At 37.5% G+C, this 17,313-nt stretch overlaps 1 protein-coding gene across 1 annotated transcript; it reads left to right on the plus strand.

The window, feature by feature from the left end:
* Positions 1–1,501: 1,501 nt before the first annotated feature.
* On the plus strand, positions 1,502–16,875 carry slc6a1b (solute carrier family 6 member 1b). Its single transcript, XM_077202625.1, has 15 exons — positions 1,502–2,022; positions 2,826–3,184; positions 3,395–3,526; positions 3,666–3,766; positions 3,851–3,960; positions 4,198–4,330; positions 4,795–4,929; positions 5,007–5,110; positions 5,549–5,673; positions 6,955–7,067; positions 8,128–8,259; positions 9,080–9,182; positions 13,340–13,440; positions 13,524–13,691; positions 14,713–16,875. The coding sequence occupies exons 2-15, from the start codon at positions 2,950–2,952 to the stop codon at positions 14,818–14,820; spliced, it is 1,800 nt and encodes a 599-aa protein (XP_077058740.1). The 5' UTR covers positions 1,502–2,022; positions 2,826–2,949; the 3' UTR covers positions 14,821–16,875.
* The last annotated feature ends 438 nt before the right edge of the window (positions 16,876–17,313 follow it).

Genomic DNA, 17,313 nt, shown 5'->3' on the forward strand with positions numbered 1-17,313 from the left:
TTCAATAGTGCATAACTTTATTTTTAATAAATAATTATGAGAAGGATGCCCTTTTGTCTACTTGAGCACCTGTCCCCCGAAATCTCTGTGCACTTCCCTGATAGTCATCATCCATTAAAACTTTGCAGAATGAACCATTCCTATTGGGCTCAATTCTTATAGATCGATAGAAACTGTATTCCCTGAAAGCACTGTAAGTCACGTTAGATAAAATGCATAAATGCACGTGTTAGTTGTCTCTACCAATTTAATTGGGTTTGGAGAAAGTATTAACACTGAAGAAATGACACACTTCAGTACTATGTACTGTGTTCATGGGTATTTTTGCAGATTAAAAAGTCAAAAGCTCCAGCCAAATGTTCTTTATACCTTTCTGATTTGATTACCAACACTATGAAGCATCAAAGATGTTAGACGGGATCAACGGTCCTGTTGGAGATGACGGTCCTAAAGACCTGTTTCTACCTTTTCCATTGTCATCCTTAATCAATGTTTCTCATCTTGTCTGAAGATTTTTTGGTCTGTGAATGCTTTAATATCTAATTACAGACTACTAAATTATGGTTGTATAGGAGTTAACTTCTGTGCAGAATGTTACTTTAGATTTCCCCGCAAGGGTATTTTGGGAGGCAGTCAGCTAAGAAGATTATAAGACCAGTTTTCAATTTATCTCCCACCCCCAGACTCTCCTTATTGACTGACTTCCTTATCACGGTTTACCAGAATCCAGAGAATGACTGGCATCGTCATCCCAATCTGACACTTTGGAAACTGCTGTTTTTTTAGAGAGTAAATTAGTTCAGGCCTTTTTCAACCCAAAATTAGTTTTCTGCTGTGCATTGTTTTAGCGCTCTCCAGTTTTGAAATATGAATATATACAAAGAGAAGTAATTTCAGGTCAGGCAAAAACAAAACAAAAAAGAAACCTGTTTGGTCACCCTTTGATCACATTGATGTTTATTTTGCAGAGTAAGTACTAAGTAATTCACATGATTCGTATTGTTGCTATTGCACTTAATTAAAATCACATGTAACAGGGACACTATATGTGTTACCGTCATTTTGTGGCAGGTTTTTTAATGGCTGATACCAATAGCATGTGCATGCATGCAATGCTAATCTGCTTTTTTTTTTTTTTGCTAACTTTGCTTAGATATATTTTACACCATATTAACACAATAATTCAGAATAGAACGTGTATGAAGTTTATTATCTATTGACGAGGCTTGTTGGAAGATTTTGGAACTGACAGAATTACATGCGTCATGGATTTTCATCCATGCTGAAAAATAATCCGCCTGGCTTTATTTGTGACGTCTATAAAATGTAGTCAAAGTTGCTCTTGTCTAGCAAATTTGTTTAATGACAAGAGGCTGTGCTTTAAAATTTTAACATTTCTTCTTGTATTTAAGTCAATAATAATTACTAATAAAAACTAATTTTGTCTGCGTCAAATGCATTACATGTTTATTAGAGAAACGCATATGCATGCAACTTCCGAGAAAACTAACATTACACAGTTAAAACGTAATTACAGTGAGTGGGCAGTGTCCGTCAATTGATCAAACACACGATCTCTCTCATACTCTCTCATAAAATAAAATAAAAAAAGAAAGAAAGAAAAAAATTTATACAAAGCATATAAAAAGCGCTGAGAAGAGAAGGTGGCCATGCAGTGTCTGGGATTTTAGTGGTGGAGATGTTGTGTTCGGGGAGGGTCGACTTTGAGCTGACATTGAGAGTGACGGTGTGTGCTTCATGTAACATCTCTGGACGCTCACGGTAGAGGAGCTGCTCCTGTCTCTGGCTCTTTCCCTGTCCTTCAGCACCACACAACTGGACAGCACCAGACAACCAGACCCTCACTCACCTTTCCCCTCAGGATAGCTGTTTGCTTCACTTGACTTTATGGAAACATTTTGGACTGGTTTGGACAAGTAAAATTCCAAGAGTTGGAATTTGAGAGGAACCCGCGAGGAATACGCGCCACCGCAACCAAACTGGCAGGAAAACTGTTCCGGTGTAAGTAGATCATATTTAACTGAAATAAAACTAATCATTTAAATGCTTTTGTTTTCATAGTTTTGGGGAAATCTGAGTTATTTGAAAGTTGAACATCTAAAACGCATTGTTTTAACGCACATCTGCCTGACTTATATGCTTGTAAAACGCGATGTTTGTGCGCGCATTTCAGACTTGCTTGTGCTTGTTAGTCGGATGTATTTTAGTTTTTGTCTTGCGTTTTTTTTATCAATATTTAAGACTTACACTCGTTTATCCCGATGAAAAAAAGCAAGTTGACAGTTTTGCGCGACTTTTTGAGCCCGTATTTCAGCGCGAGCTCACCGACGGTCTGTATGCGTGCAACTGGGCTTTTGCAAACGCGTCGCGCGCTTGGAACTTTGAACATTCTAAATTAGAATTTGACGAGATTATTCGAACGGTTTGACATAAAGTGTGATCTGTTATTTTGATTCGTGAGAAGATGATCTAAAATCCACCGTTTGAATAATTTGAATTCAGAAATTCATGCAAATAATTTGCCCTCTAACCAAACTATTTTGCAAACCACCGCAGATTTAGATAACAGAAATGCACATAATCAATTCTTCCAGTAATGTAAAAATAAAGAAATACAAACGCGCTTTTAACGCCGCGCGCGCTAAACTCATATGCACCAATTTGTATTGTATTTAGTATGCTATTTCATCTTATTTTATTGAATGTGTTTTTCTTTTATCTTAATATTGTTGTATTGATTAAATGCATGTGACGAACACAATAATGTGTATATCTAAATGCCACTTTCTCTCAATGGTTTCCAGGTCAGTGTCAAGCTTCATTGGCGTTTTTTGACTCTAATCGTTGGTTAATCGAACCGCGAAGCTGCTGTCTACGTGGACCGGTGCTGAACTCTTCCGTCCGACCGCCAGGACCAAACCCAGAGACATGGCCACGAACGGCACCAAAGCCTCCGATGGACACGTGTTAACAGAGGTCAACGAAGCGCCCACCGCCAATGACAAACCAAAAACTCTGGTGGTTAAAGTTCAGCAGAAAAAGGACATTCCTGACAGAGAAACGTGGCAGGGGAAATTTGACTTTCTTCTGTCATGTGTTGGCTATGCCATTGGACTTGGCAATGTCTGGAGATTTCCTTATCTATGCGGAAAAAACGGAGGAGGTAAAGAAAAAAATCCTGGTTGTTTTAACCATGTATTTCCCCCCTCGAAACAAACGGAGTAAAAAAAAATCTGATTTCGAAAATCAATGACAATAACATGTGCGCTGGATATGCGCAATCATTGGAAGCGCAAACATCCTAAACAGTGGATTTTATAAACGGATGCATATTTTGAATGTGTCTCATTATATTACTCTTCTGTCTGTATAGGGGCGTTCTTGATTCCCTACTTTTTGACCCTCATATTTGCTGGGGTCCCGTTGTTTCTTCTGGAAACGTCTCTCGGTCAGTACACGTCCATCGGTGGTCTTGGAGTGTGGAAACTGGCCCCTATGTTCAAAGGTAACCAACATGATTAACTACTAAAAACAATGTTTAGATACGTGTAAATGATGCTGTTTTTCAGTCGCACTGTGTCCTTGCCCCCCCCAAAAAAAGAGATCTGAAATATGGAGTTATTATAGCTCATATGTTTCCGTAGGTGTTGGCCTGGCAGCAGCAGTCCTGTCGTTCTGGCTTAACATTTACTACATAGTCATAATTGCATGGGCAATTTACTATCTATATAACTCATTCACCACAGTAAGTACATGCTGTCATGTATCAAAATAGCTCATGACTATGACTAGACTACTGAATTGTCCTGTTTGAAATGGCCTGTTTCAGGAGCTCCCCTGGAAATCTTGTGAAAACCCTTGGAATACAGACAAATGTTTCTCAAACTACAGCCAGGCGAACACCATCAACATGACGAGCGCTGTCGTGGAGTTCTGGGAGTAAGGGCTTTTAAAAAAAAAACGTTTTGGTATTCAAGCAACATGCAAACACTTTCCTTTTGTCCTCGGCCGTGTAAAAGAAGCAGTGTTGTTTCTCAAAAATGCGGCTATTGTGCTATTTTTGGCAAACAACCCTAGTTGAATGCTGTGCATCAGCAATTAGACTTGCTCTGTTTGTGGGTTACGTGGGTTGATAGATATGCATTATATTCTCTAATAATGTTTATTCTCTCTCAGACGGAACATGCATCAGATGACTGATGGTTTGGAGAAGCCAGGAGAGATTCGACTGCCACTAGCAATAACACTGGCCATCGCCTGGGTTCTGGTCTATTTCTGCATCTGGAAGGGCGTAGGCTGGACTGGAAAGGTAAGAAAGCCCAAAAATGTAAAAATTAAATTCACATTTATTTGTATAGCACTTTTCACAATACATGTCGTTTCAAAGCAGCTTTACAGAAGATGCATGAGTCCACATTACAATTTAGAGTGATCTGTTATCAGAGGTATTGCCAAAATGTTCTAATTTAAACAATGTAATAATTTAAGGCAGAAACAATGAGCTCATTGAAGTAATTAATTGTTTGTTAACAAATGATTATGACATTTAGAAAAATGTAGCATTGGTGCATGTTGATTCAGAGTTTGAAAAAATAAAAAAGCGAAAAGACTGACATTTAAATTTAGGCCTGCGATCGAGGCTTTGAGATCACAATCTATGCAAATAATGTCATGCTTTACGCAGCTCTCAAAATGCTTTTTCTTTAGATTATCGTTATCGCACAATATCAAAGCAGACGTGCTTTTTTCCTCAAGGCTGTTTCTGTATTTCAGGTGGTATATTTCTCAGCGACGTACCCGTATTTCATGCTATTTATCCTGTTCATCCGTGGAGTGACGCTGCCTGGAGCGAAAGAGGGCATTTTGTTCTACATCACGCCTGAGTTCAGCAAGCTGAAAGAATCAGAGGTAGAGCGCTGTGTAATTATCATACCGTAATAGACATGTTCTTACAGCCGTATAATCTGCTGATTTTCTTTTCTTAGGTGTGGTTGGACGCTGCCACTCAGATCTTCTTCTCGTACGGTCTGGGTTTGGGTTCTCTCATCGCTCTCGGGAGCTACAACCCTTTCAACAACAATGTTTACAAGTATGCAGCAATTGTAAGATTTATTAAGGGGCATTCAAAATGGCAACTATAATTTGATGTGTATAGACACAAGCTTGACAAGTCGTTTTTTTCTGTGTTTTGTATTTCAAAACAGCCAAGCATTTCTGAAACAGATTTTGCCTACACACAATGCTTCCTCAGTGTGATAGATAGATAATAATCTCTTAAAATAAAGGGTTTTCGCAGTGATGCCATAGAAGAACCATTTTCAGTTCCTCATAGAACCTTTCAGTGATCAGTTCTTAAAATAAAATAAAAATTCTACTTGGTATGAATTTATTTCTTTATTTTATTTTTATTTTGCAATGGGTTTTACATGGAACCACATGCATTTAATCAATGCCAATAAAGAACCTTTATTTTTGAGAGTGTAGGATAAAAACTAAACTTGCTTCCATGCTTTCGTCTGCTTCTCAGAGATTCGATCATCGTCTGCTGCATCAATTCCTTCACCAGTATGTTCGCTGGATTCGTCATTTTCTCTATCGTAGGTTTCATGGCTCACATCACACAGCGGCCCATAGCAGACGTGGCTGCGTCAGGTAATTATGATGGATTTCAGTTTTAATCACTGGATAAAGACCTACTTCTAGAAGTTACAGTGTTTTGGCATCTGGTGTCCATCAATGAGTGATTATAAGCAGTCTTCCATTTCATAGTAGCACATTACTTTACAAAAAAATGGCACTTTCCAAGAATATGTGCATGACTTATTATTTTTTTTTTTTTTGCATTGAAGTCACAAATTATTATAAATTATCCTAGCACAGTAACTAGTAACAAAAACATATCGTGATTATGGCCTGCAGAAGTTGATATTATCTGCTGAACTGTTCAGTTCATTGTTATAAAATGTATTTTTAATTATTAATTGAAAGAAGCAAAACATGTATTTTCAGCTCTGTGCAACATTTTGCACATCACTCTGTTATATTATTTATTCCCATTATAATATAAATAAATATATAACATCTTTTAAAATTGTGAGACATAAAGCCCATCATTTAGACCCTTCATTTCTGCAGCATGACATGAAGACAATAAACAAACTCAATTTTGCATTTTGCAAGATCAACCATCAACCCTGCTAATCAGAAACATCAGAATTTTTTTTAATTACTTGTAGATACATTTTGATCATTTATTGTTTATTTTAAAAAAACAATATATATATATATTGAATGAATCAATGATATGAAAATACTAGGTGTCAGATATATCAGTGTTTTTAGTAACAGGGTTACAAATATTACAAACCTCATCAAAAAAATCTTATAAAATGCATAGTAAATGAAACAGCAATTTTTTATATTTAGTTTGAGGTTTAAAGTTAGGATATGCAAAGTGCTGTACAGAAAAACGACCAACTCTGACACATTAGAGATTTTTTGAATATTATATTACTTTTGTCATGGCTTGAGTGGCTTTAATGAGTGCATGGCAGAGGAATATTTAATTAAATTCAATTCAATTCACATGTATTTTTATAGTGCTTTTCACAATACACATTTTCTAATCACTAATAAAGTCTTTAATTATAAATCAAACCAGGAACACGCTGGAGATAACAGGAACAATAATCATTCAAGCATAACCGCGTTGACAGAGGCGATACCGGACAAAGAAACTGAATGAACAGAAGGTTTAAATACACAGGGATAAATAACATAACCAGAAACACAATCAAAAACCATAAAGACAAACTAGCAAAGGGAACACAGGCTCACAGGAACAGAACACAGTGAAAACCAAGAGCAAATGTGAACATGTTACAGCCGTGTTTCTGTAAGTCTATGCAATCATGCGGATGTTGTTTTCTCCAGGGCCGGGTCTGGCGTTCCTGGCGTATCCAGAGGCCGTCACACAGTTACCCATCTCACCGCTCTGGGCAATTCTCTTCTTCTCCATGTTGCTCATGCTTGGCATTGACAGTCAGGTAAAGAACATGCTTCAAACATGCATACTATTGTACGTGTGTTTTTAGGCATGCATAGCCGTTCTACGTCTCTGTGAAGTAGCATTTCATTTCCATTCTTTTTTAAGTAAAAACTAAGCTAGAGAAGGGAGGGCAAATTATATCTTTTAATGAACTGTGATACTTTAAATACACCATACTTCTAGTGCATGTTCAATTTTCTGACCCTTAAAATCACAGCTGTTGAAGCTAATGTCCTAAAGGTATAGTTCACACAAAAATGACTTTGTTCATCTTCAGAACATAAATGACGATCTTTTTCATGATATCTGAGAGATGATTGTCCCTTTATTGACAGTCTAAGCAACTTCAAACCCCAGAAAGGTAGAAAATGCATCATTAAAGTAATCCATGTGACTCCAGTGGTTTAACCTCAATTTTATGAAGCGCACGAGTGGTTTGTTTGTGCAAAATACATATATTACCACTTTATTTACAAAATATTAATTACAAACATGCAATCACGAGAGCACCACGATGCATGCATGTTGTGTTGACTTGAGAGAAGACATTGTTGTGTGAACTCGTGTTGGAGATTAATATTTTGCAAACAAAGAACTGATAAGAATGTAAATGTGTACGTTGAAATGCAGCGTAAGTCGTTTTGGATAAAATCGTCTGCCAAATGCATAAATGTAAATGTAAAGTGGTAAATAATGGTTGTTGTTTTGTTTTTTGTGTAAACAAATCCTAAAATTGAGGTTAAAACACTGGAGTCACATGCATTATTTTAATACCTTACCTAAAGTGGTAGTTGCGTAGACTGTCAATGGAGGGACAGAAATCTCTCAGATTTCATTGAAACCATCTCCGTTTGTGTTTCAAAGATAAACAAAAGTCTTAAGGGTTTGGAACGACATGAGGGAGAGTAAATAATAACAGAATATTCACTTTTGGTCGAACTAACCCTTTAATGTGAAGCATGATATTCTGAATTCAGTATTTCTGACTTGAATAAAACCAGTGTATTTAGAGATGAGCATGTTTAGGTCATGTTTTAAAGCTCTTGTGTTGTGTGTAGTTCTGTACGGTGGAGGGATTCATCACGGCTCTTGTGGACGAGTTTCCCCGTGTGTTACGAGGAAGACGAGAGCTCTTCATCGCTGCTGTCTGTCTGGTGTCGTATCTGATCGGCCTCTCAAACATCACACAGGTAAATGCACACATCTCCATTTCACATCGCCTCTGAAAAGAGCTGGAGAATGCTTTTATTCTAAACCGTGTAATGGGATATATGGTAAAAATACATTAAAAGGGCGGGATAAGAGCTCTTGACGTTGCATTAATAGGACAGAAGCATTTGAGTGTGTTTTGCTGGGATATGTGATGAATCTGAAGTGTTCAATCACTATATATCCTCAAACTGTTATATAAAAGCTAGTGAAGACTTGGACACTGCAGAAAAAAGCAATCAATTATTATTATTTAATAGATAATAAAGTAAATAAAAACAGTTGTGTTAAAGTCCCTGATTTACATGTATTTAAATGAAACTTTAGGGTAAGATTAGATTATGTACAGGAAAGTAATGGAATAAGACTTTTGGGTTTGTCTTTTAAAGTCAGCATAAAGTAATGTTTGTATATGATTCCACAATGCAATGATCCAGTCCGTTTCTATTGGGTTTTTTTCTTCTTGAACAGGCAGCTTAACTTAGAAATGCTTCACATCACAGAAGTAAAATGTGTTGTTAACATCATTTCATGTAGACTTAATAAAGAATACAAGTGCATGTGGTAATACAGCAACTCACTAAGATGCTCTGTTGAATATATGCAATAATGCTCAATCCTCAGCCATATACTGCATACATTCAGACCAGTCATGTGACTCAACGAAGCAGAGAAGAGAAAGCTTGTTTTGCGGTTACCGTGTATCAACCGCGTTTGAAACCCACAAACACTGCTATCTAGACGAGAGAGTGGTTTTCTGAACCAATCATGGCTTGCTCATGGCGATTCTTCTCTCCACAGGGTGGTCTCTACGTGTTCAAACTGTTTGACTACTATTCTGCCAGTGGAATGTGTTTGCTGTTCCTAGTATTCTTTGAATGCGTCTCCATATCCTGGTTCTATGGTAAATATGCCAAAAAATCTGGTCCCACTTTATATTAAGTGACTTTAAGTGTTATGTACAATTGTTAAAACTTTAAACAACTTAAAACACATAAAACTTTATGTGTTATGTATAAATAAGTACAATGTACTTCTTGTGTTGATGTTGTATTGTAAAACACTTGTGCTGCTATTGAGGAGTGATACGGGTAAGGTTAGGGTCAGGTGTGTGATACGGGTAAGGTTAGGGTCAGGTGTGTGTGATACGGGTAAGGTTAGGGTCAGGTGTGTGTGATACGGGTAAGGTTAGGGTCAGGTGTGTGTGATACGGGTAAGGTTAGGGTCAGGTGTGTGTGATACGGGTGAGGTTAGGGTCAGGTGTGTGATACGGGTAAGGTTAGGGTCAGGTGTGTGTGATACGGGTAAGGTTAGTGTCAGGTGTGTGTGATACGGGTAAGGTTAGGGTCAGGTGTGTGTGATACGGGTAAGGTTAGGGTCAGGTGTGTGTGATACGGGTAAGGTTAGGGTCAGGTGTGTGTGATACGGGTGAGGTTAGGGTCAGGTGTGTGATACGGGTAAGGTTAGGGTCAGGTGTGTGTGATACGGGTAAGGTTAGTGTCAGGTGTGTGTGATACGGGTAAGGTTAGGGTCAGGTGTGTGTGATACGGGTAAGGTTAGGGTCAGGTGTGTGTGATACGGGTAAGGTTAGGGTCAGGTGTGTGATACGGGTAAGGTTAGGGTCAGGTGTGTGTGATACGGGTAAGGTTAGTGTCAGGTGTGTGTGATACGGGTAAGGTTAGGGTCAGGTGTGTGTGATACGGGTAAGGTTAGGGTCAGGTGTGTGTGATACGGGTAAGGTTAGGGTCAGGTGTGTGTGATACGGGTGAGGTTAGGGTCAGGTGTGTGTGATACGGGTGAGGTTAGGGCAGGGGCGGTTTCTTCATTAGGGCGATTGGGTGACGCACCACCAAAGTGTGAAAGGGACTTTTTCAATCACATTCACAATCTCATTCAACCACAGAGTTACGCTCATAGACCGTAAAAAAATAGGTTACGCTAGCAGTCACTGTGCCTCTGGATATAGTCCAACCAGCGTCAGGTCACGTTCTGTGGAGTACCGCCTCTTTTTGGGCGTTTTCACTCTGGCTGAGAATCGCCCAGAGTGTTCCCATAGACTTACATTCAAAGACGGTTTTTTTTCGAACTGCAGGCACTGCAATGCATTCTCTATGGGTTCCGGGAGGGCTCGCACTAACGTGCTTACGTCATCATACGTATCCTTAACTTGTGCAGCGATTGGTGTGAACAAACATACACTATTAAAAATCTTTAAGATTAAGTGACAAATAATATTTGAAAACAATTTTGAATTTGAACAACAAGAAAAAATGAAACTCTTCTTTAATATCTTTATCAAATGTGATTAAAAAATAAAAAATAAAAGAGAACGAGAGCGAGAGAGACTGTTAGGACATCTCGCGAGTTGTTGAGGCCAGTTGAACTTGAACGTCATGGCGAACACATTTAATTTTATCGCGTCATTAATTCAGCCGTCGTAGTAATCAGGATATTTCAGGAGCAAGTAGCAACAGGAACAACAAGATCTAGGAGGGCCTTGGGATAAGAAGACAAGCAGAGGCTGTCTAAAGAGGTATTTATTGCTGACCATTTAAATACTCGAGTGTTGGAAAATCTCACTTTGTTTTTACAATCAGTTTAGGAAAGGATGGTAGCAGTCTTTTTTACTCCTAGCATTGTACTTTGAAATTTAAGATAAGCTGTTAATGTATCCATTGCATGGGTGGACCTTATCCTTATCAATCATCCGAACATTTGCCCGGTTAGGGTGAGGTGTGTGTGATACGGGTAAGGTTAGGGTCAGGTGTGTGTGATACGGGTGAGGTTAGGGTCAGGTGTGTGTGATACGGGTAAGGTTAGGGTCAGGTGTGTGTGATACGGGTGAGGTTTGGTTCAGGTGTGTGTGATACGTGTAGGGTTAGGGTCATGTGTGTGTGATACGGGTAAGGTTAGGGTCAGGTGTGTGTGATACGGGTAAAGTTAGGGTCAGGTGTGTGTGATACGGGTGAGGTTTGGGTCAGGTGTGTGTGATACGTGTAGGGTTAGGGTCAGGTGTGTGTGATACGGGTAAGGTTAGGGTCAGGTGTGTGTGATACGTGTAGGGTTAGGGTCAGGTGTGTGTGATACGGGTAAGGTTAGGGTCAGGTGTGTGTGATACGGGTAAAGTTAGGGTCAGGTGTGTGTTATACGGGTAAGGTTAGGGTCAGGTGTGTATGATACGGGTGAGGTTGGGTCAGGTGTGTGTGTTATGGGTCGGTTTAAGGGTGGGTTAAGGTGTAAGGGAAGGGTCATTAGGGTAATTACAAATGTAATTCGATAAATTAATTACAGCTGTAATTACATGCAGGTATTTTCAAAATATAAGTACAATGTAAAAACATGTACGTACACAATAAGTCCATTGTGTCAAATTATTAATTTCAATGTAAGTACATAGTACTTAAAGCCACTTAATATAAAGTGGGACCAAAAATCCTAATAAATCAATACATTTCCTTTTTCCAAGCCGATATTACATTGTTGAGAAGTTGATATTTCAAGCAGTGACCTAACATTTAACATGCATTTAAAATATATTTTTTTAAATGACGTAATTTATTAAGTGAATACATCTGAAATATGTTAATCTGTTTATCACACCATCATTGAAAACAAAGAATGCTTTGCTTATAGGTTTTTGTAATTATTAAATTAATTTGCTTTTTATTCTTCACATCCAGACATTACACACAACGCATGCTAATTATTATCACAGATAATATAATTCATGCTAATCTCAGTGCCAGACTCATTTCCACAGTCAGTTGATTTGAATGAATATGAACCTGTAGAATCTTAATTGTTGTGCATGGCAGGCTTGATTATGCAAACTACAGCACGATTCTCCATTTGCATTTATGAAGCGAGGCGCAGACCTCCAGTTATCCTCCACAAACTGCTCATGCATTGTAACTAGGAATAGGTCATTTTCACAAATATTGTATTCGAATATATAAGCTCATAAAAATCGAATATTTGAATATTCGTTTATTTAAATAAATGTTTAACTAGAAATATGTTCATGTTCAAGATGTATGTTGCCATTTCTGAACAAGTTTCTGATTAGCCAATATACACAACAAGCTTACATTATATCTTAAGGTTTTATTTTAGTTGAAAACATGAAACAATATGTGTAAACCAAAAATATAAAGAACGAAAGCATTTAAGCTCTGCGCGAACGGGGAAACGCTTATAAAGCAAGCTTTAGTAAGATTAGTAATTCCAAACTTCACAGGCTGAAGAAAACATTATGAGATCAAATACAATCCACTTGTTAAACATGCTCCACAGCGCCACCCAGTGCATTTAACTATAACTGCGAGTTTTAGTCCTTGGGATTTATCATGGATTTACGACTAGTAAAATTTTTATTTTTATTTTTCGAATAATAATGACTAGGGGTGTAACAATATATCGTGTTACAATATATTGCAATACAAAAATGCAACAATGTATATTGTGGATATTGTCAATATGTATTGTGTATAGTTCACCCAAAATAAAAATTACTTTTTTTTGGTGTCAGTACTACATTAAACTACTACATATAATTTTTAATATAATGTATAATAATACATTAGGGGAATATTTGTGGGTTCTGATAATGCCAAATGTCTGATGTTACCAGTAAAAGTGGCCTACATTATATTAAATATATCTAGTCAGTGACAGTGAAAGTGTGTTCGTCTCAAATTACTCTGTATTTTCAGCTTCAGAATTATGAATATTGTTATTCTGTTGTCTCTATTGTCCTGTACTTTGGGTTTCAGCACCAAGTCCAATCATATTCATTTACACACACAATGTAATATCAAATTTAGCATTTTAATCAACAGAATAATAAATAAACAAATAAACAGTTAATTTTTTTCGTTAACCTTATACCAGATGTCTTAGAGTATCGCAATATCGTATCGTGAGTTCAGTATCACGATATGTATCGAATCGTGATATGAGGATATCATTACACCTCTAATAATTACAGATCGAATATTCGTGCACACCCCTAATTATAACCGTATAACTCGCCTCTTAATTCTTATCTTGTGCCTGTTGCAGGTGTCAATAAATTCTATGGCAATATTGAAGAGATGATTGGCTACCAGCCCTGCATCTGGTGGAAGCTGTGCTGGGTCGTATTCACTCCTTTGATTGTAGGGGTAAGTTGATTCACGAGTCTTTGTGCACTGGAAGCGTTTTCGAGATGAAATATCAGACTGAGGGTTTGTTCTTTCTGCCGTAGGGTGTGTTTATCTTCAGCGCCGTTCAGATGGTCCCGCTTAAACTGAACAATTACGTGTTCCCAAAGTGGGGGCAAGGCGTGGGCTGGTGCATGGCCCTGTCATCCATGATTCTTATCCCGGGATACATGGGCTACATGTTCCTCACCCTGAAGGGCTCATATAAAGAGGTATCGCTACCGTTTGTATGTCCTCGCAGCCACAGGTGCAAGTGTCAGGGAACATGAAAGTGTCTCCACTGACGACAGTGGGGTAATTGATTCAGATTGGATGCATTATTAATGCAGATGTTCCAGCATGGGGCGAAGCATGCACTGTTTCTATTTCGTGGCTATTGGATTAATTCTAATTGCATCAATTAGTCTTCACTTCTTGCCATTTGAGCATGCAATCAACGACTTGGACTGATTGTAGAAAAGAGAGATTTTGCTGAAGGTGTTTTTCACTACCTCAGGTTTCTAAGACTGGTAATTAGGGACAAAAAGAGCACCAATCTCAATTCACTGTGAGATAATCCTGACACACTATTTTAGATTTGGCTTCAAATACATCCTAATTGTACCAATCAAGGTACAATCTGCTTTCACTCATGAATTTGTACATTCTTTGCTGTGCAGTCCAAAAAATCCCGGGTTGATTCAACCCAAGTTTGGGTCAAGTATGGAAAAACCCAACCGTTGGTTTAAATATTTTGATTTAAAAATGAATTTGGCAACACTTGTTCAACTAATACTAACACTTTATTTTCTCTTTACTTTCACTTATCTTCTATTCTATATCTATAAAAAAACTGAGTTAGATTAAACTGGGAAGGGTCATAGCACTTGCATATTGTTGTCCTATTGTTAGATCAACAGTTTGGATAAAAGTGTCTGCTAAATGATTAAACGTAAAAGTAAACCAATGGTTGGGTTTGTCCATATTTGCGCCAACCATGGCTTCAAACAACCAAGCATTTTTTAGTGTAGTTGTAATTTTATTTATCAAAAATTGTTACACAAGTTTAAACAGAATTTACATTTTTCATTATAACTGGTTAAATTAAATGGATAAAAAAATCCAACAAATAAAAAAACATAAAGCAATAACATAGTCTATACACTCACAATGTCCGTCAATCCCACGAAGGATTTTAGAGTGTAGTTTGTCTTTCCTGAAATGGCAGCTGACGACTTTATTTCCCGTTTGCAGCGCCTTCGGATAATGATTCAGCCCACATCAGTGGTTCGGACTCAAGAGAACGGACCCGAACAACAGCCGGAAAACCCCATCCCAGCCAACGACGAGGCCTACATCTAACCACCGTCCTTCTCTTCACCCGAATTATCAAAGGTCAGCGTTCAGAGAGAGAATTAAAGAGTCGATCACAACCAAGGACTTCTATGTCTAAAGTATATTCACCTACCTCCGAGGGAAAACCAACCTGATTACAGTTTGACTTATTTTGGTACATATATATATATATATATATATATATATATATATATATATATATATACATATGGTCTAAAAAATCTATCCAGCAATGTTCTATGGTTAATCTGTATTTCATATGCAAGATATTAGTCTTTCTAAAAAACAAAAAAAAAACAAAGGGTCACAGTGTAAGCACAGGATTTAAATGATAATTCAAGATTTGGCGTCCCAATGTAATTCCAACAGCACAGTGTTAATTTGATATTACATGTAATTAATGTATTAAAATGCAGTTGTAGGTTAGAATCGAATTGTATCTGATTGTATCTGAAAAAAAAAAAATATATATATACTATATCCATATAGCTATATAAAAGCAGAGAGTAAGAATATGGGAGTGTGCAACGGGCCGAGACTGAACCTTGGACGCCAAGGTTAAATAGCCAGAATACACTTTTCAAGACTCTTCCGTTTCAAACAGCCCTTTCCTCCCGTGTAGCCCTCGGGCCAAACCATGACAAGCACAAGACCAGTGTGGATTTGGGTTTACAAACGCCCCGGGCCGTCATGCATTACCAGCCGCGGGGGCAAATTGACGTCAAAAAAGACTGTTACTATTTTTTTTCTAAGACAAGAAATAACTTTGTATGTGTTTTTTAGAATCATTTTAGTACATGTTTTCTATGTAAGAGTAAGAAGGACCAAATTCATGTTTATGCTACCGACAGATCTGAAAAACTGTTTTGCGTCACACCGTATCACTGCACAGGGTCCGAAAAATCGTTTTTGGGGCAGACGTACCCCGCCAAACCACTGTTAATCCTGCTCACCACATTTGCGTGCCACTCCTCAGGAAAAATGGCGAAAGTGACCAAAATTTGCTCTCCTGGATGGAAAACGATTATAGCTGTGAGCAGCCTTCAGCGAATAATCAGTCCTGAGCAGAAGCTATAGTCTGTTGCCATGGTTTCTAGGGTCATTTTTTTCAGACATTGTTGAAAACCAGCACTATGTGTCAAAAACAGACAAGCCGTCGTTCGAATGAGGAAAATGTAAAGGAAAATTATGTTCTTTTTAAATCTACAAACTAGTTGGGCAATAAATAATTTACATGAAATAATATAAAGGCGCATGTGGGTGTGCATGTGTGTGTGTGTGTGTGTGTGTGTGTGTGTGTGTGTGTGTGTGTGTGTGTGTGTGTGTGTGTGTGTGTGTGTGTGTGTGTGTGTGTGTGTGTGTGTGTGTGTATGTGTGTGTGTGTGTGTGTGTGTGTGTGTGTGTGTGTGTGTGTGTGTGTGTGTGTGTGTGTGTGTGTGTGTGTGTGTGAGAGAGAGAGAGAGAGAGAGAGAGGCAGAGACAGAGAGACAGAGAGAAGTGAGTGTTTTATTTCCACTGTGTTATTTTAAAATGCCACTGGTGAAAAGCACAAAGCTTTAAGTTCACAAGCCACAAAGGTATCCGAAAATGAACACTGTTAGTTTGCTTCTATGGCAGCTACATGTGACAGAGATCTGGATTAATTAGTCGATTTATTCTCTGCAAGACGTCTGATGAAAATGTGCAATCAATAAGATTTTTTTTTTTTGTGAAATTGTATACATTTACCATTCATCAGATTTCTCTCTGAAACAATGTTGTAAAACTGTACCGTGTAAAAGTACCTGTGGATGTCCGTTTTGAGGTTTTTGTCTTGTTGAAGAACCTTATATTATTTGCTGTTTACTGCAATAATGCATCAATCTCAGAAACTAAAGCACATATCTTTATGAAATGTAAAAAAGAATAGTAATAACAAATGAATAACAATGATGGAAGAGTATAAGAGAATAGATAATATGTCTAGTCGAACAAAATATTGTTTTGTATATTTCTAACTGTTTGGGCCTAATGTAAAATATTATATGTAAAGAAAATATATATATATAATAAATGTCTTTAGATGGTGTTATATAAAAGCATGATTGCCATATGTTATCTGATTTAAAAAAAATAAAGTATTATAGATTATAATGTGTGCTTTCTGTCTTGTGTCAAATAATTATTTGGTGCTTGTCAAAATTTCATTTTATGATTGTTAGTTTAATTTAAAAAAATAACATTTGATCCTCTTCTCTTGTTATGACATTGCTAAATACATTTTTAAAATTTAAAAAGTGTTTGGGTGCACAGACATTAAAGCTTTGATCATTAAAAAATTTTTCATAAAAAAAAAATTAAAAATATAGATAAGCAATGTCTAGATTTTAAGTGGTGCTCAGACCTCACAGTATGAGCGATTATGTTGGAGAAGAAGCTTGATTATAATGGTTTCCTTTGACCTGTTCATGGACTAATAGATACCCTAGTGGATTCTGTCCAGAAAGTATAATTCATCTC

Source organism: Siphateles boraxobius, unplaced genomic scaffold (genome assembly GCF_051911475.1).
Source record: "Siphateles boraxobius isolate OS27281-9 unplaced genomic scaffold, OSU_SipBor_1 5, whole genome shotgun sequence".
NCBI lineage: Eukaryota > Metazoa > Chordata > Actinopteri > Cypriniformes > Leuciscidae > Siphateles > Siphateles boraxobius.